This window comes from Papio anubis, chromosome 18, assembly GCF_008728515.1.
Source record: "Papio anubis isolate 15944 chromosome 18, Panubis1.0, whole genome shotgun sequence".
NCBI classification, from domain to species: domain Eukaryota; kingdom Metazoa; phylum Chordata; class Mammalia; order Primates; family Cercopithecidae; genus Papio; species Papio anubis.
This window is the reverse complement of record NC_044993.1, coordinates 20,453,291-20,481,190: the sequence shown is the minus strand read 5'-3', so window position 1 is coordinate 20,481,190 and position 27,900 is coordinate 20,453,291. Positions and strand designations below refer to the sequence as shown.

Genomic DNA, 27,900 nt, shown 5'->3' with positions numbered 1-27,900 from the left:
CAAACAATTCTCATGCCCCCGCCTCCCAAAGTTCTGGGATTACAGGTGTGAGCCACCATACCAATTCATGTTGTTTCTTAATAAGTTTAATTAATTCATGTTGTTTCTTAATAAGTTTAATTAATGTAACAACAGGGCTTCTTTACTCCTTGTTCAGGAAGTACTGGTGGATTAGAATAAACAAGACAGATGAAAGGTTTAGTTTTTCCATGTGGCCATGTTGGCAAGGTAGAATTGGTTGAAGTCACTGCACAATAGAATTAAGTGGGGCTTAATCATCCTCTACCAACCAGAGAGGGGTAAAGGGTAACCCTGAGAGAGACCAGAAGATGAAACCAGACCAGGAGGTATCCTGCAGAGGGAGGCAAGGCCAGAAAGTGTTTTTAATGTAGGGGAAAGAGAACATTTGAGATTTAAACGAATAATGAGAAAGGGCTGAATGTTTAATTTCCCTAATTCTATTGTTAATACTTTGGACCATGTTCTTACATGTGTATGAGACAGAATAAAAAAGGATTACATAAACACACAGGTAAGGAAAAGAAATTAAGGATCTTTATTATGTTAAACAAAGTAGATAACCCTGAAAAATTAAGAGTTGATTGTACTTCAAAATCAAATAACATCCTTAGAGTAACGTAAATTAACCATGAGCTGCCATTTATATTTTTGCACATTTACAGATTCTTCGAAACCAAAGCTCTGTATGTGCATGGATTTTAATAGCTGGTAGTTCAGGCCAATGAGGAATAAGTGAAGGCATGAAAGTGATAAATGAAGAGGCTTTTTATTTTACACATTTCTTGAGATTAAAGCCAGATACACGACACAGGTAGAAAGACACTGGTTTTATAGGAGCTCTGGATTTTTCAGGATATGGATTTTGTTGTCTTTTCCTATAAGCTTTCTTTGGAAGAGAAAAAATATCTCAAAAAAAAGTGTGGTGACTTTAGAATGTGGAATATTGAGTAGTGCTGTGCTTATGGGACTTGTGGGGCAAAAGCTGCCAAAATGCCTTTGCATGAACTCATCTGGCCTCTCCACAAAAGGGGGGCCTTTTAGCAGTGTTCCCAACCAACCGCTGCTCAGCAAGAGTCCAGCATCTGGTTTGAATTAGATTCCCTTTGCCAAATATTTCATAATGAAATCTGTAGGAAAAAATTCTCTTAGACTTTATATTTTTTAATGTCTGTTTTGGGATTAGCATTGAAACTGAATATGATAAAGTATCTATTGCTTTCCCCAACACTTTGTCTTACTTGGATCATATGTAGAGTAATTTTGAAATTTATTTAACTCTTTCTAAGGTAGCTGATGTTTAATTGGCATGTTGGTTTTTTGGGAATCAGCTCAGTAAAGCAGTTCTCAAAGTATACTTCGTGGACCTCTGCAAGATTCCCTTTACAGAGGCCTTGTGAGTTCAAAGCTGTTTTCATAGTAATACTAAAATGTCATTTGCTTTTTTTTCATGTTGTTGGCATTTGCACTGAGGGTGGGTAAAATTGCTGGCACCTTAGCATGAATCAAGGCAGTTGGCACCAAACTGTATTGGGAGTCATTGTATCTGTCCCCACGTGGACTTGCAGAGGGAAAAAAATGCCAGTTTAACTTCAAAATGTCTCTACTGAAATAGTAAAAAATATTAATTTTATTTAATCTTGACCCTTGAGTATTCATCTTTGTAACATTCTTTTTTTTTTTTTTTTTTGAGACGGAGTCTCGCTCTGTCGCCCAGGCTGGAGTGCAGTGGCCGGATCTCAGCTCACTGCAAGCTCCGCCTCCCGGGTTCACGCCATTCTCCGGCCTCAGCCTCCCGAGTAGCTGGGACTACAGGCGCCCGCCACCTCGCCCGGCTAGTTTTTTGTATTTCTTAATAGAGACGGGGTTTCACCGTGTTAGCCAGGATGGTCTTGATCTCCTGACCTCGTGATCTGCCCGTCTCGGCGTCCCAAAGTGCTGGGATTACAGGCTTGAGCCACCGCGCCCGGCCCATCTTTGTAACATTCTGTGTGATGAAATGGGAAGTACTCATGGAGCACTTCTGCTACATACTGAAGAATGACTGTTGTCTCAAGGAAAAGCACATGTGTGATTGAATTCTCAGCTGAACTCCATGCTTTTTCATGGAAACATCATTTTTTCTTGAAAGAATGACCGATTGACAAACACGTTTAGTCAGACTTGGGTATTTGTCAGATCACCAAAATGAGTCTGTAACTTAAGGAAAACACTGACAGTATTAGTTGCCAATGATAAAATTGTAGCTTTCAAGCAAAAATTAGAATGCTGGAAAACTCATATCTGCTACTGTGAGCTTGTAGTGGTAATATCAAATGAGATTTTTTTTCATCTTTTATAATGAACCATTTTTAACATGGAAAATCTGTGTAACTCAGTGAACAAATACTTTTCCAAATGAATAATAAATGATGTTGCAAAATTATGCACGCATAAAAAAGATCCATTGAAATTTCAAGGGAAACCAGTTGATTTTTAATGTAAACATGATACAGAAACTGTTGATAAGGTTTCAGATTCCACGTTGCAATTAATCTTTATGAAACCACTTGCTGAGTTTTGGTTCTGTGGACAGAAGGCTATCCACATCATCTGAATGGGCTATTAAAATACTCTTCCCTTTTCCAACTACATATCTAGGTGAGGCTATGACTGCATACTACAATAGAATGCTGAAGCAGATGTTAAAATTCAGCTATTTTTAAGCTAGATATTAAAGAGATTTTATTTATTTCTCTTTGATGTACATTCCTCACCAAATTTTTAAAAATCCTTTATAGAAAACATTGTCAGGTGAGTGAATCCTTATAAATGAGGTAGTATTTTGTTCTGTTACACAGATCTACTTAATACTTCTTTAAAATAGGCAAAATATAAAAAGTGAGGCCAGGAGTGGTAGCTTATGCCTGTAATTCCTGTACTTTGGGAGGCCGAGGCAGGTGGATCGCTTGAGCCCAGGAGTTCAAGATCAGCCTAGGCTACATAATGAGACCTTGTCTCTACACAAAATACAAAAATGAGCCAGGCACGGCGGCACATGCCTATTGTCCCAACTACTTGGGAGGCTGAGGTGGGAGGATTGCTTGAGCCCAGGAGTTCAAGATCAGCCAGGGCAACATAATGAGACCACATCTCTACACAGAATGTAAAAACGAGCTGCGCGTGGTGGCGCACGCCTATAGTCCCAGCTACTCAGGAAGCTGAGATGGGAGGATTGTTTGAGCCGGGTAGATGGAGGTTGCAGTGAGCCAACACCGTGCCACTGTACTCCAGCCTGGGGGACAGAGTGAGACCCTGTCTCAGAATGAAAATTTAAAAAAAAGAAAATATAAAAAGTGAATAGATTAAACTGTGAAGCAAAATACTGAATAGTTTCATGACCTTAAGGAAAATTATTTTTCTTATGATTTTCCTATATGTATACTTCACCATTTTTTGTAGGGTTTTTGTTTTGTTTTGTTTTTTGTTTTTTTTTGTTTTTTTGAGACGGAGTCTTGCTCTGTTGCCCAGGCTGGAGGTCAGTGGTGCAATCTCTAATCACTGCAACCTCCGCCTCCTGGGTTCAAGTGATTCTCCTGCCTTGGCCTCCCGAGTATCTGGGATTACAGGCACACACCACCATGCCCAGCTAATTTTTGTATTTTTAGTGGAGACAGGGTTTCATCGTGTTGGCCAGGCTGGTCTTGAACTCCTGACTTTGTGATCTGCTTGCCTCGGCCTCCCAGAGTGCTGGGATTACAGGCATGAGCCACCACACCCAGCCAATATTCCAAGCTGATGTATTTCCTTCTCTAGAGTCATTTTCCAAGAAGCCTCATCTTTTTGAGGGAGGGGGTGATTTCAATCTGGGCACTAAGGACACTCGTTGCTGTTGGGTTGGTTATTGTTTATTGATGGACAGAGGTGGGAAATGGTGTGTGTGTGTGTGTGTGTGTGTGTGTGAAAAAAACTCAATGTGAATGACAGAGCCTTTAGCAGAGAAATTTTTATTTTAAAAAACTCACAAAATTTGCCATCTAGTTACTTTTAAGTGTACAGTAGATTAGTATTTACTATATGCACGTTGTTGTGTAGCAGATCTCTAGAACTTTATCTTGCAAAACAGAAACTTTATTGAACAACAATTCTCCATTTCCATCTCTCCCTCAACCCCTGATAACTACATCCTTCTGTTGTTATGAGTAATACCTTGGATACCTCATATAAGTAGACTTCATGTAGTATTTGTCTAAATGTTGTAGATTATGACAGTATTTCCTTTTTTAGACTGAATAGTATGTTCCATTGTATATTTATAACAAATTGTCTTTATCCTTTCTTTTGTCAGTGGACATTTAAGTTGCTTCCATCTCTTGGCTATTGTGGATAATGCTGTAGTGAACATAGATGTGCAGATATCTTCAAGATCTTGTTTTGAGATCTTTCGGATATATACCAAGAAGTGGGTCCTTTGCCTTTTTTTTTTTTTGAGATGGGGTCTCACTCTGTCGCCCAGGCTGGAGTGCAGTGGCACGATCTTGGCTCACTGCACACTCCATCTCCTGGGTTCATGCCATTTTCCTGCCTCAGCCTCCTGAGTAGCTGGGACTACAGTCTCCTGCCACCATACCCAGCTAATTTTTTGTACTTTTTTTAGTAGAGATGGGGATTCATCATGTTGGCCAGGATGGTCTCGATCTCCTGACCCGTGATCCGTCCACTTCGGCCTCCCAAAGTGCTGGGATTACAGGCCTGAGCCACCGCACCCGGCCGTCCTTTGCCCATTTTTTAACTGGGTTGTTTACTTATCGTTCAGTTGCAAGAGTTCCTTATATATTTTGGATACCAGTCCTCTATCAGATACGTGTTTTGCAAGAATTTTTTTGTCTGCGGCTTGTCTTTTCATTCTCTTAACAATATTTTTTGCAGATCAGAAATTTTTAATTTTAATGAAGTCCAACTTACCGAATTTTTTTCTTTAGGGATTGTGCTTTTGATATTACATCCTTTTAGATCATCTAGCATTTCTCCTACGTGATAGAAATTTTTTTTTTTTTTGAGACGAAGTTTCGCTCTTGTTGCCCAGGCTGGAGTACAGTGGTGCAATCTCGGCTCGCTGCAACCTCCGCCTCCCCAGTTCAAGCGATTCTCCTGCCTCAGCTTCCTGAGTAGCTGGGATTACAGGCGCCTACCACCAGACCCGGCTAATTTTTGTAGAAATTTTAGTATTGTGTTTTACACTTAGGTCAAAGATCCATTTTGAGTTAATTTTTGTGAAAAGTATGTAAGGTCCGCTTTTTTTTTTTTTTTCTGCATATGAATGAATGTCTACTTATTTCTAGCATCATTTGTTGAAAAGACAGATCATTCTTGGCTGGGCGCAGTGGCTCACGCCTCTATTCCCAGCACTTGGGGAGGCTGAGGCGGGCAGATCACCTGAGGTTGAGGCCAGCCTGGCCAACATGGTAAAACACTGTCTCTACTAAAAATACAAAAATTAGCTGGGCATTGTGGTGGGAACCTGTAATTCCAGCTATTCGAGAGACTAAGGCAGGAGAATCGTTTGAACCCAGGAGGCAGAAGTTGCAGTGAGCTGAAATCGCGCCATTGCGCTCCAGCCTGGACGACAAGAGCAAGACTCCATCTTAAGAAAAAAAAAAAAAAAGAAAGAAAAGACCATTCTTTCTCCATTGAATCACCTTTCTCTCTCTTTTTTTTTTGAGAGGGAGTCTCGCTCTGTCACCCAGGCTGGAGTGCAGTGGTGTGATCTCGGCTCACTGCAACTTCCGCCTCCTGGGTTCAAGCGATTCTCCTGCCTCAGCCTCCCGAGTAACTGAGATTACAGGTGCCCACCACCATGCCTGGCTAATTTTTGTATTTTAGTAGAGATGGGGTTTCACCATGTGGGCCAGGCTGGACTTAAACTCCTAACCTCAAGTGATCCGCTCGCCTCAGCCTCCCAAAGTGCTGGGATTGGCCAGGCACGGTGGCTCATGCCTGTAATTCCAGCACTCAGGGAGGCAAAGGGAGGCAGATCACCTGAGGTCAGGAGGTCAAGACCAGCCTGGCTAACATGGTGAAACCTCGTCTCTACTAAAAATCCAAAAAAAAAAAAAAAAAAAAAAAGTGCTGGGATTACAGACATGAGCCACCACGCCCGGCCTGAAAAACCTTTGTTCTTTGTCAAAGATCAGTTGACTGTATTTGTGTGGGTTTATTTCTGGGCTATCTATTCTGTTCCATTGATCAATTTGTTTGTTCTTTTGCCAATTCCACACTGTTTTGATTACTGTAGTTTTATAGTAAGTCAAAGTTGAGTGGTGCCAGTATACAGATGTATTTTCAACTTTTGTTCTTCTTTCGTATTATGTTGACTATCTGAGTCTTTTGAGTTTCCATACAAACTTTGGAATCAGTTTATCAGTATCTACAAAATAACTTGCTGGGATTTTAATGGAATGGCATTGAATCTGTAGATCACCTAAAGGAAAATTGACATCTTAATATGGGGTCTTTCTACCCATGAACATAAAATATCTCTTGGTTTATTTAGATCATCTTTGCTTTCTTTCGGGAAAGTTTTGAAGTTGTTCTCGTAGAGATTCTATACATATTTTGTTGGATTTATGCTTAAGCATTTCATTTTATGGTAACTGACATAAATGGTATGTTTTTAATTTCAGATTTCAATTGTTCAAAGCAACTGACTTTTGTATATTAATCTTATATCCTGCAACATTGCTATAATTGCTTATTAGTTTTAGGAGTTGCGTACAGGGTCTCACTCTGTTACCAAAGCTGGAGTACAGTGGCATAATCATGGCTCACGGCAGCTTCAACCTCCTGGGCTCAAGCAACTTCTACCTCAGCCTCCCAAGTAGCTGGGACCACAGGTGCACACCACCATGCTGAGCTTTTTTTTTTTTTTCTTTTTTTTTTTTTTGCAAAGACAGGGTGTCTCTATTTTGCCCAGGTTGTTCTCAAAATCCTGGGCTCAAGTGATCCTTCTGCCTCAGCCTCTGAAAGTGCTGGGATTACAGGTGTGAGTCACTGCATGCATCCGTATGTTTTATTTCTTTTGTCTATTTTGGCGGATTTTTAAAATGTAGACAGTCATGTCATTTGCGAACAAAGACCGTTTTATTTGTTTTGGAATCTTTTTTCACGTAACATTGCTTCATAGGTCAAGGAATTCTAGAGTCAAATGCAAAAGCAGCATGAATTTTTAGATAAAACTCAACTTTATGTTCACTGTGCATCTTTACTAGCTGCATCTCCCCAGAAGAGGTATTCACTGCCTTCTGCCATTGGAAGTCCTTTGGTGATTGGACAAGAGATTGTTGTTTAAAAATAATATATTTTTAAAGCTCTTTGGCTGAAATGTTTGAAATGCAGTTAGCTATCCATTTTTTCTTATGGAAGCATATTTTTCCTCTTAAGTTATTACTGTTAATTTACTTATTTCCTAATCAAATTCATATCTTTTTGATACACATAACCCCTTGGGAGCATAGAGGAGCTCATGGAAAATTAGGGCACAGTTCTTCCAGCCCAGTATCTTGGCCAGGCCCAGTGGCTCACACCTGTAATCCCAGCACTTTGGGAGGCCGAGGCAGGAGGATTATTTGAGCCCAGGAGTTCAAGACTGGTATCTTGTCTGACTGTGACACCAGGGGTCATTTTATGGGAAAACAGAATGGTCTGTATTTCACAGATTATAATCTTGCTTTGAAATGTCTATATCCAAAAACTGCTGATTGCTTTTATAAGTTTCTGCTTATCAATGAGCACAAATTCCTGACATTTTTATCTGATAATGTAGTTACTTTTGATTTCTGCTCTGTTTGTGGTCCTAGGTTGGTTCATTCTGGCTCTGGATGTCGATCCCCCTCCCTTGGATCTGACCTTACATTTGCTACCAGGACAGGCTCTCGACAGGGCATTGAGATGCATCTCTTCAGGGTGGAGACACATCGGGATCTGTCATCCTGGACCAGGATACTTGTTCAGGGTTGCCATGCTGCTGCTGAGCTGATCAAGGAAGTCTCTCTAGGTAGAGATGCTGACTTTTTATTTCTAGTAGTAATTAAATGGAACTGTTATACAGTCATGTGCTGCATAATGACATTTCAGTCAGTGATGGATTGCATATATGACAGCAGTTTCCTCAGATTTTAATACCATATTTTTACTATACCTTTTCTAAGTGTACATATGTTAAGACACACAAATGCAGCCTGGGCAACATGGTGAAACCCTGTCTTTACTAAAAAAAAAAAAAAATAGGCCAGGCGCAGTGGCTCACGCCTATAATCCCAGCACTTTGGGAGGCCGAGGGGGATGGATTGCCTGAGCTCAGGAGTTTGTGACCAGCCTGGGCAACACAGTGAAACCCCGTAAATACAAAAAATTAGCCGGGCATGGCAGCATGCGCCTGTAGTCCCAGCTGTTCAGGAGGCTGAGGCAGGAGAATTGCTTGAACTCGGGAGGTGGAGGTTGCAGTGAGCCGAGATCATGCCACTGTACTCCAGCCTGGGCGACAGAGTAAGACTCCGTCTCAAGAACAAACAAACAAGCAAACAAACAAACAGAAACAAACCTGAGGGTGGTGGTGTGCACCTGTAGTTCCAGCTACTTGGGAGACTGAGTGAGTTGAGATCATACCACTGCACTCCAGCCTGGGCAACCAGAGTGAGACCCTGTCTCAAAAAAAAAAAAAAAAAAAAAAGATACACAAATGCTTACCATTGTGTTACAGTTGCTTACAGTATTCAGTACAGTAATATACTATATAAGTGTGTAGCCTAAGAGCAATAGGCAATACCATAGAGCCTAGGTGTATAGTGGGGTGTGCCATCTAGGCTTATGTAAGTACACTCTGTGATGTTCATACAATCACGAAATCATCTTATGATGCATTACGCATTTCTCAGAACATATTCTTGTCATTAGGTGATGCATGACTGTACCATAATTTGTTTTAAAGTAAAACTATTATCATTTGTGCCAGACTTAAAAATGTGCTAAAATATGGCAGCTAAAAGTGATAATGATAGAAAGAAATCTGGTTTCTCTATTTTACTAGCAAAGTTTTTTTAAGCCTGGTATATGACTCAAAGCACATTTATAATACTGTATGTACACCATGGCGTTTTTATAGTTCATCTCTTTTTTTTTTTTTTTTAGAGTGGAGATCTCTATCACCCAGGCTGGAGTCCAGTGGCATGATCCATCATAGCTCACTGCAGCAGCTTTGAGCTTCTGGGGATCAAGGGATCCTCCAGTTCCAGCCTCTGGAGTAGCTGCCCAGCATTTATTTATTTATTTATTTATTTATTGAGACAGGGTCTAGCTCTGTCACCCGAGCTGGAGTACAGTGACATGATCAGAGTTCACTGCAGCCTTGAACTTTCCTGTGTTTAAGCAATCCTCCCTCAAGCCTCCCAAGTAGCTGGGACTACAGGTGCCCACCACAGGACTCAGCTAATTAAAAAAAGAAAAAAATTTTTGCTTTGTTGCCCAGGCTGGTCTCAAACTCTCTTGGCCTCAAGAGGTCCTCCTGCCTCAGTTTCCCAAAGTGCTGGAATTCCAGGCGGTGGCACCTGGCCTTTTCAGTTTATTTATTTTTTTGAGATGGAGTCTCGCTCTGTCGCCCAGGCTGGAGTGCAGTGGCATGATCTCGGCTTACTGCAACCTCCGCCTCCCAGGTACAAGCTATTCTCAGGCCTCAGCCTTCCGAGTATCTGGGATTACAGGCACCTGCCATCATGCCCAGCTAAGTTTTATATTTTTAGTAGAGACAGAGTTTCACCATATTAGCCAGGCTGGTCTTGAACTTCTGACCTCAGGTAATCTGCCCACCTTGGCCTCCCAAAGTGCTGGGATTACAGGCGTGAGCCACCATGCCCAGCCTTCAGTTTATTTATTTTTTTTAGAGATGAGGTCTTACTCTGTTGTCCTGGCTGGTCTCAACTCCTGGCCTCAAGCTATTCTCTGGTCTTAGCCTCCTGAGTAAGTGGGATTATAGGCACAAGCCACTGTGCCAGGCCAGTTCTCATTTAATCTGCATTTAATAGTGTAAGGACTAGCCAGGCAAGGTGGCTCACACCTGTAATCCCAGCTACTTGGGAGGCTGAGGCAGGAGGATTGCTTGAGGCCAGGAGTTTTAAGACCAGCCTGAGCAATATATTGAGGACCCTATCTCTATAATGAAAAATGAAACTGGGTACAGTGGCTCACGCCTGTAATCCCAGCACTTTGGAAGGCTGAGGCTGGCGCATTGTTTGAGCCCAGGAGTTTGAGACCAGCCTGGGTAACATGGTGAAACCTCATACCTACTGAAAATACAAAAATTTAGCCAGGAGTGGTGACACACATCTGTAGTCCCAGCTACTCAGGAGGCTGAGGTAGGAGGATCACCTGAGCCCAAGAAGTCAAGGGAGCAGTGAGCTGTGATAGCACCATGGCACTCCAGCCTGGGTGATGGGAGCCAGAACCTGTCTGAAAATAAATTAATGAATTTAATTATATGAAAAAAAAATAGATAGTGGCACACACTGTAGTCTCAGCTGCTTGGGTGGCTAAGGTGGGAAGACTGCTTGAGCCCATTTCAGGGCTGTATTGCACAGTGATCAAGCCTGTGAATAGCCACTATACTCCAGTTGGGCAGAATAGTGAGACCTTGTCTCTTAAAAGAAAAAATAACGTAAGGACTCATTTACCAAGTACTAGATACATGGACTCTCGAGTTAAGAAGATTGAAATCTAAGTTGTGGATGGGCGCCCTTAAAATATGAGTATCTAGCAAGCTTATGGCTGTGGAAAAGGATTTGAAATAGGAGTTCCTTTACAAAAGTTTGAAAATGTGTGCCCAACACTTACTCAAATAAGTATCTAAAGGAAATAAGGTTGGTGGTTTCTTTCCATTGTGGAAGCGCCCTCTTGTGGTTAGTTGTGATGAATTTGGAATATTGTTTTATATCTATTTATATATATGTATACATATAGATATTTGCAAATGTTTTTCTTTTCTTTTTTTTAATTGTTTTTGGCTTTGGACAAAATAAAAACCTTTAAAAATACAGGCTAGGCCCGGATGCGGTGGCTCACGCCTGTAATCCCAGCACTTTGGGAGGCCAAGGTGGGCAGATCACTTGAGGTCAGGAGTTCCAAACCAGCCTGTCTAACATCGTGAAACCCCATATCTACTAAAAATACAAAAGTTAGCCAGAAGTGGTGGCAGGCACCTATAATCCTAGCTACTCAGGAGGCTGAGGCATGAGAGTTGCTTGAACCCAGGAGGTGGAAGTTGCAACAAGCCAAGATCGCGCCACTGCACTCCAAGCTGGGAGACAGAGCGAGACTGTTTCCAAAAGTAGAAACGCTGCAAATGGTGGCTTATGCCTATAGTCCCAGCACTTTGGGAGACCGAGGCAGGCAGATCACTTGAGGCCAGGAGATCGAGACCAGCCTGGCCGTCATAGTGAAACCCCGTCTCTACTAAAAATACAAAAATTAGCTGGGCATAGTGGCACGTGCCTGAAGTCCCAGCTACTTGGGAGGCTGAGGCACGAGAATTGCTTGAACCTGGGAGGTGGAGTCTGTAGTGCACTATGATCACACCACTGCATTCCAGCCTGGGCAACAGTGGGAAACTCTGTCTCAAAAAAAAAAAAAAAAAACTCTGTATTGGGCCAAGCATGATAGTTCACGCTTGTAATTCCAGCGCTTTGGGAGGCTGAGGTGGGTGGATCACTTGAGCTCAGGAGTTCAAGACCAGCCTGGGCAACATGGTGAAACCTCATCTCTATTGAAAAAAAAAGAGTAAATGAGGTTTAAAAAAATATATACAGTATTGGAGGTGGGGCATGGTGGCTTATACCATAATCACACTGGGATGCTCTGTGTTCCTGTGGGCACTCGAGAGGTCAGGCCAGCACACTCGTGCCCTTTGCTACCATCTGAGGTCACTGTATTGTCCTTAAGAATTCAAGGGGATATGCTCCCCAAAATGAAGAGTGCAACTTGGATTTTCAGCATTTTTTAGTTCATGTTGTTTCTTTGGTGTCTAGCAGCTACATTTCATTTTGCAGGATAAAGCTTCCCAGGCTCATAGTTGTTGAAATATGATGGCTAGAGGAAAGGATGAGTGAGGGCCAGCTGCTTCCTTATGTTTTTAAATAGACAAAAGAAACATATTTTTTGGTAATTTTAAACTTTTTTGTTCTTATTCATAGCTGTATTTTTTTTTAATGAACTTCCCTTTAAAGCCATACAGCTGTATTTTAATATTACCTTGGTAACTATTAGGATTGCTATTATTCAAAAGACAAAAAATAACAGATGCTGATGAGGATGCAGAGAAAAGTGAACTCTTTTTTTTTTTTTTTTTCTTTTTTTGAGACAGAGTCTTGCTCTGTCGCCCAGGCTGGAGTGCGGTGGCGCGATCTTGGCTCACTGCAAGCTCTGCCTCCCAGGTTCATGCCATTCTCCTGCCTCAGCCTCCCGAGTAGCTGGGACTACAGGCGCCCGCCACCATGCCTGGCTAATTTTTTGTATTTTTAGTAGAGACGGGGTTTCACCGTGTTAGCCAGGATGGTCTCGATCTCCTGACCTCGTGATCCGCCCACCTCAGCCTCCCAAGGTGCTGGGATTACAGGTGTGAGCCACCGCACCCAGCCGAAAAGTGAACTCATACACTGTTGGTGGGAATGTAAATCAGTATAGCCATTATGGAAAACAGTATGAATATTTCTCAAAAAGCTAAAAATAGAACTACCATATGATCTAGCAATCCTACTACTATTTTTTTTTTTTTTTTTTTTTTTTTTTGAGACGGAGTCTCGCGCTGTGTCACCCAGGCTGGAGTGCAGTGGCACGATCTCGGCTCACTGCAAGCTCCGCCTCCCAGGTTCAGGCCATTCTCCTGCCTCAGCCTCCGAGTAGCTGGGACTACAGGCGCCCGCCACCACGCCCGGCTAGTTTTTTGTATTTTTAGTAGAGACGGGGTTTCACCATGTTAGCCAGGATGGTCTCGATCTCCTGACGTCGTGATCCGCCCGCCTCGGCCTCCCAAAGTGCTGGGATTACAGGCTTGAGCCACCGCGCCCGGCCAATCCTACTACTATTTATCCAAAAGAAGAGAAATTAGCATATCAGAAAGATACCTGCACCTCCATGTTTATTGCAGCACTATTCACAATAACAAAGATACAGAATCAACCTAAGTGTCCATCAGCGGACAAATGGATTAAGAAAATACAGTATATATACACAATGGGATACTATTTGGCTATAAAAAATAATGCAATCATGTCATTTGTAGCAACATGGATGGAATTGGAGGTCATTATGTTAAGTGAAATAAGGCAGGCATAGAAAGACAACTATGGCATGTTCTCACTTACATGGGAGCTAAAATAGTGGCCAGGCGTGGTAGCTCATGCCTATAATCCCAGCACTTTGGGAGGCCGAGGCAGGTGGATCACCTGAGGTCGGCAGTTTGAGACTGGCCTGACCAACATGGAGAAACCCCATCACTACTAAAAATACAAAATTAGCCAGGCGTGGTGATGCATGCCTGTAATCCCTGCTACTTGGGAGGCTGAGGCAAGAGAATTGCTTGAACCTGGGAGGCGGAGGTTGCGGTGAGCCAAGATCTCACCATTGTACTCCAGCCTGGGCAATAGGAGCTAAACTCCATCTCAAAAATAAAAATAAAAATAAAAAAGGTGATCTCATGGATGTAGAGAGAGTACAAGATAAATACCAGAGGTTGGGATGGGTGTGTTGTGAGGGGCTGTGAAGAAGGGTTGGTTAATGGGTATAAACATACAATTAGAAAGAAGGAATAAGTTCTAATGTTCAAGAGCAGAGTGTGGTGACTATAGTTAACAATAATGTTAACTTTGTATAATTCAAATAGAAGAAAGGACTTAAAATATTCCCAACACATAGAATTGTTAAATATTCAATGTGATGGATACCCTAAATCCTTTGACTTGATCATTACACATTTTACACATGTAACAAAATATCAGGTAACAAAATATTGCATGTGCACCTAAGATACATACAAATATTACATATTAATATTAAAAAGATTACACTGTGGTTCGCACCTATAATCCCAGCACTCTGGGAGGCTGAGGCAGGTGGATCACTTGAGCTCAGCCTGGGCAACATGGTCAAACCCTGTCTTTACAAAAAATTAAAAAATTACCCAGGCCTGGTGGTGTGTGCCTGTGGTCCCAGCTACTCAGGAGGCTGAGGTGGGAGGATCACTTGAGCCCGAGAGGTCAAGGATTCAGTGAGCTGTGATTATATCACTGCACTCCAGCCTGGGCAACAGAACAAGACCCTGTCTCAAAAAAAAAAAAAAAAAAAAAAAAAAAAAAAAAAAATTGCTGGGAGATTCAGAACTGTCTGTTAAAACTATAGTTGGCAAAAAGAAATCAGTTAAGCTATTCCTTGTCTCTATGTTTTGGTTATAGTTTACCCATCTAGAAAATTTCAGTGAATACCTACAAAATGTGACGAGTAAATGCAATGCATAATCTTTCTAATGTTCATTTGGTTTTTAAACCTTGATTAGACTATAGTTACTGTAGAACTGTAACTCTACTGTAATCAGTGATCCCTCTGGTACAGAAGGACTTTCTCCTGCTTGCAAATATGAACTTCAAGATGAGTAGGCATAGAATGCAGCTCTCTTCCTCAAGTACATAAAGCCATTTTCCATTTGTCACAGGATTTGAAACTATTTTAAAAATTGTATACTTTTAAAGGCTTATTTTCATCATACCAATTATTTAAGCCATTAAAGTTTTTAAGTCATACAAGAACTTTATGAAGGTACTTTATATGTCTGTAGTTTTGATGATATGAAGACTAAGAAGCTGTAAATATAGGTAGGAATTACATTAATAAAAATGAAGAAAATCTGGGAGAAGAGAAGAAAAACAGGCATTTAAAATGATTTATATTGTTAAAATATATGAGGAAACAGTTTTCTGTGACCATATTGTTCACCATTTCTTAGAAATTATCTTGAGTCCTTTTTACTCATCTACTTGGCAAGTATTTTCCAGTGTATACTCTGTGCTTTTACTAGCTATAATAAAATAAGGTAAGTATAGCCCTGGTTTTTCAAGTAGGAAGGACAGAAACCAAAAAAATAATAGGTGTGTATCAGGATTGTCATAAGGCATAATGAAATACAGGCATCATCTAACCTTCACACACAACTCTCTGGGGCAGACGTTGTCACCTGCATTTTCAAGATATGGGAACTGGTGTTAGTATGGTTAGGACTTGAATTGGGGCCTTTTTGGGCTCCAAAACTAGAGCCTTAAGCCCTGAAATTTCTCTAAATGATTCATTCTTATGACCAGGTTAAACTTCTGAAGGACATACAATATCAGTCTAATTTGTTAAGTTAATAAATATTTACTGAGTGTTTTAGTATTTATGAAGTGCTGTGCTTTGTAATAAAAGAAAAATAAGGCCGGGTACGGTGGCTCATGCCTGTAATCCCAGCACTTTGGGAGGCCGAGGCGGGTGGATCACAAGGTCAGGAGATCAAGACCATTCTGGCTAACATGGTGAAACCCCGTCTCTACTGAAAATGCAAAAAAATTAGCCGAGCATGGCGGCGGGCACCTGTAGTCCCAGCTACTTGGGAGGCTGAGGCAGAAGAATGGTGTGAACCCAGGAGGCGGAGCTTGCAGTGAGCCGAGATCGCGCCACTGCACTCCAGCCTGGGCGACTGAGCGAGACTCCGTCTCAAAAAAAAAAGAAAAATAAGTAAGACATACTTCATGCCTTTGACCAAATAGCAATAAGAGAAGAACACAGTGTCATGTTCTTTTCTGTGACCCTGGGCATAATGAGCCTGTTGCTTATACCTGATGGGCTGGCTTTTCCTATGTGCAGTCACTGGGAAGGATGCCCCAGCCTTTCTCTGAGACAGTCCTGGGCAGTCAGGCCAGATCTAACCTGAAAGACCTACTCCCTTCTGAGTTGCTCTGAGTAACACACACAGTCCTATGGCTGCTAGAGAGATGGACCAGGGGACCTGCTGGAAACACTAGATAGAGCCCCCCAGAGCCCCAGAAACAGGACCTGTAGCATAGAACTCTGCCATTAGGTTCTTTGTCCCTCATGACACACTGATAACCACCAGCAGTTCTCATTTTAAAAAACACATAGTTGGCCCAGCACTGTGGCTTATGCCTGTAATCTCAGCACTTTGGGAGGCCAAGGCAGGAGGATTATTTGACACCAGAGTTCAAAACTAGCCTGAGTAGCACAGGAAGACCCCATCTCTATTAAAAAAAAAAAAAAAAATGAGCCGGGCATGGTGGCATGCATCTGTAGTCCTAGCTGTTTGGGAGACTGAGGCAAGATAATCACTCGAGCCCAGGAGTTTGAGGCTGCAGTGAACTGTGATCACACCACTGCACTCCAGCTTAGGCAACAGAATGAGACCCTGTCTCTAAAAAAAATAAAAATAAAAAATAAAATAAGCCTGGGCAACAGAGTTAGACCACGTCTCTAAAAAATTTTGAAAGCCAGGCATAGTGACACATGCCTATAGTCCCAGCTACTCAGGTGGCTGAAGTGGGAGGATTGCTTAAGCCCTGCAGTTCCAGGCTGTAGCACTGCACTCCAGCCTAGGCAACAGAGTGAGACCCTGTCTCAAAAATAAATAAATAGGCCGGGCACGGTGGCTTACACCTGTAATCCTAGCACTTTGGGAGGCCAAGGCAGGTGGATCATGAGGTCAGGAGATTGAGACCATCCTGACTAACACAGTGTAACCTCGTTTCTACTAAAAATACAAAAAATTAGCCGGGCGTGGTGGCGGGCGCCTGTGTGGTGGCAGGCACCTTTAGACCCAGCTACTCAGGAGGCTGAGGCAAGGAGGATAGTGTGAACCCAGGAGGCAGTGCTTGCAGTGAGCCAAGATCATGCTGTTGCACTCCAGCCTGGGCAACAGAGCGAGACTCTGTCTCAAAAAAATAAATATAAATAAATAGACACAAAGTGGATAACATATACACTGGTTGTACTATCTACACAAAGTGGATAAATACAACACTGGTTGTATTTACCAGTGTTCACCTTTTTTTTTAGATGGAGTTTCGCTCTTGTTCCCAGGCTGGAGTGCAATGGCGTGATCTCGGCTCACTGCAACCTCTACCTCCCGGGTTCAAGCAATTCTCCTGCCTCAGCCTCCTGAGTAGCTGGGATTACAGGTGCCCACTACCGTGCCCAGCTAATTTTTTTTTTTTTTTTTGCATTTTTAGTAGAGATGGGGTTTCACCCTGTTGGCCAGGCTGGTCATGAACGCCTGCCCTCAGGTGATCCGCCACCTCAGCCTCCCAAAGTGCTGGGATTACAGGCGTGAGCCACTGTGCCCGGCCCAGTGTTGACCTCATTATAACACCAGTTTTTTGATTTATTTATTGAGCAAGTTTTCCTCCTAGCTTTATTACTATCAGGGAGCTTCTTAGAAAGCCATCTCTAATGTATGTTTTACACTTAATAACATCCCCGTGGTGTGGTGTGAAAAAGCTAATGCCCCACCCCACAACCCCCAACTTAGGAATCTGAGAAGTAGTAGCCAGAGCAGTAAAAGGAAAACCAGAATTGGTGGGGATGGTAAGGGCTGTGGAAACCAAAGGAAGAGTATTTCAAGGGAGGAAAAGTCAGTAGGAGTAAATGTATCAGTTGGAATGGTTTATGCTAAAAATAATAGGACGTGGCCACTAAAACTAGAATAAATATTAAATATCTTGCATAAAAGAGAGAGAGCAAGAGTGAAAGAGAGAGGGGCCTTCTCTTCCTAGTCATAGTATCTTTTCAGTCTGATTGAGTCAGTTTGGCTCATATGTCCAGTCTGAACCAGAACAATCGCCAGGGGAAACCCATGCTCTGATTGGCCCAGAAGTTGTCTATCCATAAGTTGGGGGTACCCTTCCCTGAAACACATTAGGACCCAGTAAAAACCTGAATAAAATTGGAGTTTGCCTATAAAGAAGAATAGAGAAATGGAAGCTGATAGACAGCCAACAATTAGTACTACAAGTGCCAAGTAGGATGAGGCTGAAAAAGCAGGTTGGATTTAGCAATATGGAGATAATTGATGCCCCTTGGGGAGAGATGCAAAACGATGTGATGGCAGTGGCAGATTGCAGAGGGCTGAGGACTGGACATGAGGTGAATCACGAGCAAACTGAGTAGATAGCTCTGTCAAGAAGTTTTGATATGAAGAGGGTGGGTGGTCCTTGGAGGTAAGGTACAGAGTTGAGTAGTGGCATTTCTTTTAATAATGAGAGAGGCTTGAGCATTTAAAAGTGAATGGGAGGGATCTGATTCAGAGGGACGTGTTGAAAACACAAGAGGTAGAAGGAGTAATCAGTCTTGTACAGTTTCTAGGAAGGTGGAGGTAGATGCAATCCAAGGCATAGGTGAGGGGATTGGCCTTAGCCTGGAAGAGGGGCAGATGGAAGAGAGGAAACAATGGAGGGAGATGTAGAGCCTATCTTGGCTGTTGAAGTGGGCAGTGCCTTTTACTGCTCAGTAATTTGGGCCATAGACATCCCTGGCTTTTTCTCCATCCTTAAATCCAACTGCAGTTATAGACCACTTTTATGTTGTGGGAATTTTTATTTTATTTATTTATTTATTTATTTAATTTTTTTTAGAGACACAGTCTCATTCTGTTGCCCAGGCTAGAGTGCAGTGGCACGAACATGGCTCACTGCATCCTGGACCTCCCAGGCTGAAGTGATCCTCCCACCACAGCCTCCCAAGTAACTGGGACTACAGGTGTATGCCACCATGCTTGGCTAATTTTTGTAATTTTGGTAGGGACAGAATCTCACTATGTTGCCTAGGCTTATCTCAATGTTCTGGCCTCAAGCAGTCCTCTACCTCAGCTTCCCAGAGCGCTGGAATTGCAGGCATGAGCCACTGTGCCCAGCCAGTTGTTTGAATTTTTAAAGTTATATCATGCTTGTGTCATCAGGAAAAAAAAAATTGTTTTTTGACTAAAGAGCCATCAGTTAGTCCCATACAGTGAAACTCTTATCACTATAAAGAATGTTACAGGCTGGGCATGGTGGCTAACGCCTGTAATCCCAGCATTTTGGGAGGCCAAGGCGGGTGAATCACCTATGGTCAGGAGTTCGAGACCATCCTGGCCAACATGGCAAAACCCCATCTCTACTGGAAAAAAAAAAAGGGCGTTGTGATGCGCCCCTGCAGTCCCAGCTACTAGGGAGGCTGAGGCAGGAGAATCATTTGAACCCGGGAGGCGGAGGTTGCAGTGAGCCGAGATCATGCCACTGCACTCCAGCCTGGGCGACAGAGCGAGACTCCATCTAAAATAAAATAAAAGCACCCACCGCAGAGCCCTGTGCTTATGTACCTTCCTCTCTTGATACCTGAAGAACTGTAGTTTTTGATTTTTTTTTTTTTTTTGTGAGACGGAGTCTGCTCTGTCACCCAGGCTGGAGTGCTGGGGTACAGTGGTATGATCTTGGCTCACTGCAGCTTCCGCCTCCCAAGTTCAAGCAATTCTCCTGCCTCAGCCTCCCAAGTAGCTGGGATTACAGGCACACGCCGCCACACCTGGCTAATTTCTTTTGTATTTTAGCAGAGATGGGGTTTCACCATGTTGCCCAGGCTGGTCTCGAACTCCTGAGCTCAGGCAGTCCGCCTGCCTCTGCCTCCCAAAGTACTAACATTACAGGTGTGAGCCACCGTGCCCAGCCAAAACTGTAGTTTTTTATCTCTTTAACTTTAGTACTTACTATTGTGCTGCTATTGTGTGTCTTTTTCTATTTCTGGAAACAACCCTGTTAAACAAAATCAACATGCTGAATTTTTTACTGACTTATCTATAAATTGGAGTGGATAGTGGATATGTAGCCATCCAAAAGTGAACCAAGACATAATGAGCCACCTGCAACAGCTCAACTAATAAGCCCCAGAAGCTATCCCATCAGAAAGGGCCACTCTTCTTACTAAATGGGGAATTTATACTAAAAAAAAAGAAAAAAAAAAGAGCCACTTCACACACACACACACACACACACACACACACACACACACACACACACAGCTGTTAAATCAGAGTGAAAGGCTTATTTCCCTTATCTCCCTTTGGTTCATTACTCCTAAAAGGGTAAGGGGTGTCAGGCACTTAATCATCATTGCCATCATTGCCTGTATGATCTACTAAACATTTAGGGAAAACCTGTTTAATTAATTCTATTTGGCACAGCATTTACATGATCAGGTCACAGTCTCATTCAGAAGAATCTGGTATTAATTATAAATTTTAACCTATGGCTGGGCGTGGTGGCTCACACCTGTAATCCCAGCACTTTGGGAAGCCGAGGCGGGCGGATCACCTGAGGTCAAGAGTTAAAGACCAGCCTGACCAACATGGAGAAACCCTGTCTCTGCTTAAAATACATAAATCAGCCAGGCGTAGTGGCACACGCCTGTAATCCCAGCTACTCGGGAGACTGAGGCAGGAGAATCGCTTGAGCCCGGGAGACGGAGGTTGCAGTGAGCCGAGATCGTGCCACTGCACTCCAGCCTGGCCAACAGAGAGACTCTGTCTCAAAAATAAATAAATAAATAAATAAAAAATAAAGCAATCTCAGAGGCCAAGCACTTTGGGAGCCCAAGGTGGGCGGATCACTTCAGGTCAGGAGTTTGAGACCAGCCTGGCCAACACGGTGAAATCGCTGTCTACTAAAAATACAATAATTACCCAGGCGTGGTAGTGAACACCTGTAATCCCAGCTACTCGGGAGGCTGAGGCATAAGAATCGTTTGAACCCAGGAGGTGGAGGTTGCAAGGAGCCGAGGTTGCGCCATTGCACTCCAGCCTGGATGACAGAGTGAGACTCTTATCTCAAAAAAAACACAAACAAAAAAACCCTCTCAGGCCAGGCACAGTGGCTCACACCTGTAATCCCAGCACTTTGGGAGACTGAGGCAGGTGGATTGCCTGAGCTCAGGAGTTCGAGACCAGCCTGGGCAACATGGCAAAACCCTGTCTCAACTAAAAAATACAAAGAATTAGCTGGGTGTGGTGGTGCCCGCCTGTAATCCCAGCTACTCAGGAGGCTAAGGCACTGAAATTGCTTGAACCTGGGAGGCAGAGGTTGCAGTCAGCTGAGATTGTGCCAGTGCACTCCAGTCTGGGTGACACAGCAAGATTCTGTCTAAAAAAAAAAAGGGGGGGGGGGGGGCCGGGCACAGTGTCTCACACCTGTAATCCCAGCACTTTGGGAGGCTGAGGTGGGTGGATCACAAGGTCAGGAGTTCGAGACCAGCCTGACCAACATGGTGAAACCCCATCTCTACTTAAAATACATAAATTAGCCAGGTGTGGTGGCACACTCCTGTAATCCCAGCTACTCAGGAGGTTGAGGCAGGAGAATCGCTTCAACCTGGGAGGCAGAGGTTGCAGTGAGCCAAGATCATGTCACTGCACTCCAGCCTGGGCTACAGAGCGAGACTGTCTCAAAAAAAAAAAAAAAAAAAAAAAACGTGCGATGGCTTATGCCTATAATCCCCACACTTTGGGAGACCGAGGTGGGTGGATCACTTGCAGTCAGGAGTTCAAGACCAACCTGTCCAACATGGTGAAACCCTGTCTCTACTAAAAATGCAAAAAAATTAGCCGGGCGTGGTGGTGTGCGTCTGTAATCCCAGCTACTCAGCAGGCTGAGGCAGAAGAATTGCTTGAGCCCAGGAAACTGAGGCTGCAATGAGCCAAGATCACGCCACTGCACCCCAGCCTGGGTAACAAAAGGAGATTCCATCTCAAAACAAAACAAAAAAAAGGACTTCTAAATCTCTCTTTTTAAAATTGTTTAGACATTGCTCTGTCACCCCGGCTAAAGTGCAGTGGCGTGATCATAGCTCACTGCAACCTTGAACTCCTGGATGCAAGTGATCCTCCCACCCAAGCCTCCCGAGTAGCTGGGACTATAGGTACACACCACCATGCCCTGATACATTTTTTATTTTTAGTAGAAATGAGATCTTGTCATGTTACCCAGGCTGGTCTCTAGCGCACCTGTCCTCAAGTGATCCTCCTGCCTCAGCCTCCCAGAGTGCTGGGATTATAGGCATGAGCCTCCACACCTGGGGTATTTGCCGGTCTTGATGACCAAAATTGTTTGTATCCTGTCAATTCAGAGGTATCCTTTGAATTGTATCTTTGATAGCATTGAATGTGTGACTTTTGCTGAGTATAGCCTTTAACTTGGATGAACGTAATCTTTATCTTCATCCCAAATGCCAACCAAACCATGTCACAGCTCCTGAAAGGCCTCTCTGCCTTTGGTCCTTTGGTTGTTCCTTCTCGCCCAGTTCAGTCCTTCTGCCTGTTCCTCCCTGCCTGTCCAGTTTTACCTTTTTTTTTTGAGACAGAGTCTTGCTATTGTCACCCAGGCTGGAGTGCAGTGATGTGATTTTGTCTCACTGCAACCTCTGCCTCCTGGGTGCAAGAAGTTATCCTGCCTCACCCTCCTGAGTAGCTGGGATTACAGGCATGTGCCACCACGCCTGGCTAATTTTTGTATTTTTAGTAGAGACGGGATTTTGCCTTGTTGGCCAGGCTGGTCTCGAACTCCTGACCTCAAGTGATCCACCCACCTCGACCTCCCAAAGTGCTGGGATTACAGCTGTGAGCCACCGTACCCGGCCAGTTTTACCAGTTCTTTAGGGCCTATCTGAAGGCCCAGCTCCTCCAGGAAACCTTTTCTTGACTTTGGCCTCATTCAGTTTGGTGTTTGCTCATGTTCTGTACATTCTGCCTTACACAGCTGGGGATTTCCTGTTTATGCTAATGCGTTTACAAAGTCCTTGAGAGCAGGGACTGTGCCTCTCTTGCTTCTCCAGTGCCCTGCACAGCCTACACACACTTGCCACTATGAGTGTTCAGTGGGTACTCATGGAATTAAACTGAATCAGATGTCAAGGAGTGTTATGGTCATTTCTGCCTCATGTCAGTCACCAAAACCAAACACACTTTAGAAGGTTCCATATAGGTTCGGTATCACACATTCTCAAGAAAATATTTTTCCTATTTTGAAGTCAGAAGAATCCCGTTTCACTTGATAACTGGCATAACAACTTTACAACTAATGTTTTTTGCTTTTCTCCAACAGGCTGCATGTTAAATGGCCAAGAGGTGAGGCTTACTATTCACTATGAAAATGGGTTCACCATCTCCAGGGAAAACGGAGGCTCCAGCAGCATATTATACCGCTACCCCTTTGAAAGGCTGAAGATGTCTGCGGATGATGGCATCCGAAATCTATACTTGGATTTTGGTGGTCCCGAGGGAGAACTGGTAGGAGTGTTTCTGAAACACATTTTTGTCTAATAGATGTTCTCTTTCCTTCTCATTACTTCTTACCCCTTATATACAAAATCATGGACTGACATTCCATTTAGAACCATGAAATTTTTAATTAAAAATTTTTTTTTTTTAAAGATGGGGTCTGTGTCGCCCAGGCTGGAGTGTAGTGGTGCAATCATAGCTCCCTGCAGCCTATACCTCCTGGGCTGAAGTGATCCTCCTGCCTCAGCCTCCTGAGTAACTGGAACTGGACTATAGGCGTGTGCCACCATGCCTGGCCAATTTTTGTATTTTTTGTAGAGATGAGGTCTTGCTTTGCTGCCCAGGATGGTCTTGAACTCCTGTCTTCAAGTGATCTTCCCATCTTGGCCTCCCGAGGTGTTGGGATTACAGATGTGAGCCACTGTATCTGCTGTTCTCAGTTTTCCAGATGACATTGGATGTTGGTTTTTGTTATCATTTTTCTTTTTTATTTTTTTTTGAGACGGAGTCTCGCTTTGTCACCCAGGCTGGAGTGCAGTGGCACCATCTCAGCTCACTGCAACCTCTGTCTCCCTGGTTCAAGTGATTCTCCTGCCTCAGCCTCCTGAGCAGCTGAGATTACATGCATGTGCCACCACACCTGGCTAATTTTTCTTTTTTTTTTTAGTAGAGATAGGGTTTCACCATGTTAGCCAGGATGGTCTCGATCTCCTGACCTCATGATCCGCCTGCCTTGGCCTCCCAAAGTGCTGAGATTACGGGCGTGAGCCACCGTGCCTGGCCTTAGATTTTAAATCCTCTACTATTTAGTTCTTCCTACCAGGCATGGTGGAACCCAGTACACCACCAGTTGTCTCCTAATTGGGGATGTGAAACCTCACACCAGTATTATGACATGGAATAACCTTACTCCATAGTGCACTTTTGCCTGTGGCTTTAAGTTCCCAAGAGTTTCCATAGCTCTGGCATATTCTTTACCTACCTTAAAAGTAAATTTATTTTGCATCTTCATGTATTCAGTTGTCTGTATATGGCAGTGAGGTAGTGATACTTAGTGTCCTTTCTCCACAGACCATGGACCTGCACTCTTGTCCGAAGCCGATTGTATTTGTGTTGCACACATTCTTATCGGCCAAAGTCACTCGTATGGGACTGCTTGTATGAGCAACAAAAAATCAGAAAAGAGCCTTGACTGTCACAAGAAATATTTCCACCTCAAAAAAAAAAAAAAAAAAAAAAGCACAAAAAGAAAACTCTTTGCTCTCTCCTTCAGCACAGTGCCTTCCCAAGGACCTGCAAATCACTGCTGAACCATAACCGTGTTTAAAGAAGAGCCTGCCTTTCACAGTCTACCTTGGCCAGATATTCTAGGACTCTAAAAGGCTCCAAAATGAAGCTGTTGATTTATTTTCGTCTCATAATATGGTTTATGAGTAATTAGGTTTGTTTCTCCTGCTAAAAAGAATGGCTCATTGTTTTCCTTTTTAGACATAATCAAATACCCAAGCATTGTTTTCTTTTTCTTCTCCCTGTAGGATTTGTGTTATGCTTAGCCTTGATCTCTTGTTCAGAACAATTGTCCCTTCCCGGGTGCTAGCTTGCAGCAGCCTGTTGCTTCGTGAGCATTCCAGATAGGTTGTATGTCTTAGAATTTACTGTCCTCAGTAGCTCCTTCCACCATAGGAAGTCCTTGAGTTGTATCACCAAAGGGTTGTTCCATTTGCCCTGGCTCTCTCTCTATCTCAGCCTGGCCATCACTTCCCACCTTATCCCAAGCTTTGCCACTCTTAAGTGCTGTCTCTAGGACTTAGGACTTGCAAATTTGATTTGCCTTGCCTTCCACTTCCTTTCTAGTGGTGACTGAGTTGAAAAGCAAGTTGGAAGCCACTCTGCTTTGAAAGAAAAGTTTTGCTTGGTTTAGGTTTTTCCATTTTATTTTTGGTGGTAGCCAGGGGATATTGTGAGATTTATTTTAAATGAAAATCCTCTTCCTAGGTTAAGCCATTTTTTTAATTGCTTACCAAATGTGCCTTTGGTTAGGGTTAGTGGAGCTTTATTAGTCACTATTTGAATAACTGGAAATCACTGCCATTTCAAGGAGATCACCTATCCTAGTTTTGAGGAATAGTCTTTGAGGTGGGTTTCCTTAATGGCATCTCTTCTAGTAGGCAGATCTCTTTGAGCAAGATAAATCCTGAAGAGCCAGCCTGCTTGCGGAGTAGACTTGGTGGGTGAAGCCAGCTCTTCCGCACAAGCTTCATGTCGAGTTGTTTTGGGGCTACCCAAAAACAACGGGATGCAGCATCCCGGCCGTGGCCTGGCCCTTTGTGGCAGCAGTGGCATGGACAAGGAACTGCTAATTGAAGACTTAGTGTTGGCTTCACAGCACACCCTACAGGGGGCAGGGTGATGAGACTGTGGAACAGCTGCCTGCTTTTGGTTAAGCATTGCCAGATGTCATCATTAGGACACAGTAGCAGCAAGAATACTGATGTTGTAGTGTTAGAAAATCACACTCAGCTTGTTTTTCCTAATTTTGAAGGAGGTATATATCTGCAAACATTTAAAATGGTATAATATCAATATAAAACGTCAAAATTAGCATAGTCCCTGGATCTCAAAGAATAGGTAATATTGACTTGGATGTTCTTTATGCTCTCTGAAGAAAGGTCTAGGGAAAGTTCTTGTTTGCTTGATCGATCAAGAGTGCCATAGAAGAATGTGAGGGCTGTGGTGGGTGGAGGAGGATGTCACTTCAGATGGGGCAGGCACAGGGGGAGAAAAGAAGAGAAAAATACACCTGTGTGTGCAAAATGAGCTATTTGGTTTCAGTGCAGCCTGACCGGTGGGAGGACCCACGAGCAGAGCGAGTTCTAGGTCAACATTGTAACTCCATTGTCCTCCTTCACCTGGAAGTCAGCCCCACTTCCTCATTACAGTGAAACCAACAGTATGCAGAGGTTGGGAAGACATGCCTGTCTTCCCCCAGCTTCATGTAATTGTCAAAGTTCCAAAAATGAATTATCTGAACGGCTTAAAACTGGAAATTAAAATCTAGACAAGAATATGTCTTTCAAAAGCTCTTTATATTTTGAAAATTCATAAACCTAAGATTGGCTCCATCTCAGATAAATTTTCTTTTTTCTTTTTTTTTTTTTTTTTGAGATGGAGTCTCATTCTGTCTCCCAGGCTGGAGTGCAGTGGCATGATCTCAGCTCACTGCAACCTCTACCTCCTAGGTTCAAGTGATTCTCCTGAGTAGCTGGGATTATAGCCGCCCACCACCACACCCGGCTAATTTTTGTATTTTTAGTAGAGGCAGGGTTTTACCATGTTGGCTAGGCTGGTCTTGAACTCCCAACCTCAAGTGATCCGCCTGCCTTGGCCTCCCAAAGTGCTGGGACTATAGGTGTGAGCCACCGTACCTGGCCCACAATAAATTTTCATTTCAGGGAAGGAAAAAAATCTCTTGAAGGTCCAGAAATGATTTCTGGAATCAGAATTTCAATATGTAATACCCTCAGGTAGGCAATCTTAAATCCTCTATGCAGTGAGAGCATTATTAATATGAGATGTTGAATGATGCCTTTACAGACTTCAGCAGCAAAGCCATTTGCTGTGTTAATGTGAAAGGCTGTGTTAATGTGAAAGGCTAAGCCACTGAGATTTGCAGGGGAGCTTCTGAGCCACCCTGCTGATTGGTTATATGAAGATGTAAAATAGGTGGAATTAAAGTGTGAGCAGGAAAGGCAAGGCATGTGCATTTTCACTCATTTTGGTCAAGGTTAAACTGACATGTATAGCACTGAGGTCTGTAGGGTTCTTAATAATATCTTTTGAGTCTTGGTGTGAAATGAAAGAATGGGAGGTTTCCTTTGTCCATTAGCAGCCCCAAGAACCAGAGCCCTTTTGCTGCTTGTCTTACATACTTAAGAGCTCTCCAATCATGATGACCAAGGTTGTTCTTCAATCAAATGTGTTTGTGGGATTTTCTTTTTTTTTTTTTTTTTTTTTTTGAGACGGAGTCTCGCTCTGTCGCCCGGGCTGGAGTGCAGTGGCCGGATCTCAGCTCACTGCAAGCTCCGCCTCCCGGGTTCACGCCATTCTCCGGCCTCAGCCTCCTGAGTAGCTGGGACTACAGACGCCCGCCACCTCGCCCGGCTAGTTTTTTGTATTTCTTAATAGAGACGGGGTTTCACCATGTTAGCCAGGATGGTCTCGATCTCCTGACCTCGTGATCCGCCCGTCTCGGCCTCCCAAAGTGCTGGGATTACAGGCTTGAGCCACCGCGCCCGGCCGTTTGTGGGATTTTCAATCCACAAATGAAGTGCTCTCTAATGAATGGGACACCATGATAAATATGTATTTATATTTAGATGCCAAAGTATGGCAAATTATTTCCAAATGATAACTAAAAATGGGCATTTTCAATATTCTACCTTTTTTATAGAACCAGCTCACTTTTCATTTCTTTTTCATTTTGAATTAAGAAAATTGTTGAGGATGTGGTAGGTTCCAGTGTG

The 27,900-nt window shown here is 43.2% G+C and overlaps 1 protein-coding gene across 2 annotated transcripts in view; it reads left to right on the top strand.

The window, feature by feature from the left end:
• Positions 1 to 26,394, top strand: part of SNTB2 (syntrophin beta 2) — a 111,372-nt gene extending 84,978 nt beyond the window's left edge. For both annotated transcript variants that reach the window (XM_003917102.5, XM_021932105.2), the window contains 3 exons: positions 7,854 to 8,050; positions 23,202 to 23,386; positions 24,449 to 26,394. In XM_003917102.5, the coding sequence (XP_003917151.1) occupies positions 7,854 to 8,050; positions 23,202 to 23,386; positions 24,449 to 24,541 (475 nt within the window). In that variant the 3' untranslated portion in view covers positions 24,542 to 26,394. The remainder of the gene's footprint in view (positions 1 to 7,853; positions 8,051 to 23,201; positions 23,387 to 24,448) is intronic.
• The last annotated feature ends 1,506 nt before the right edge of the window (positions 26,395 to 27,900 follow it).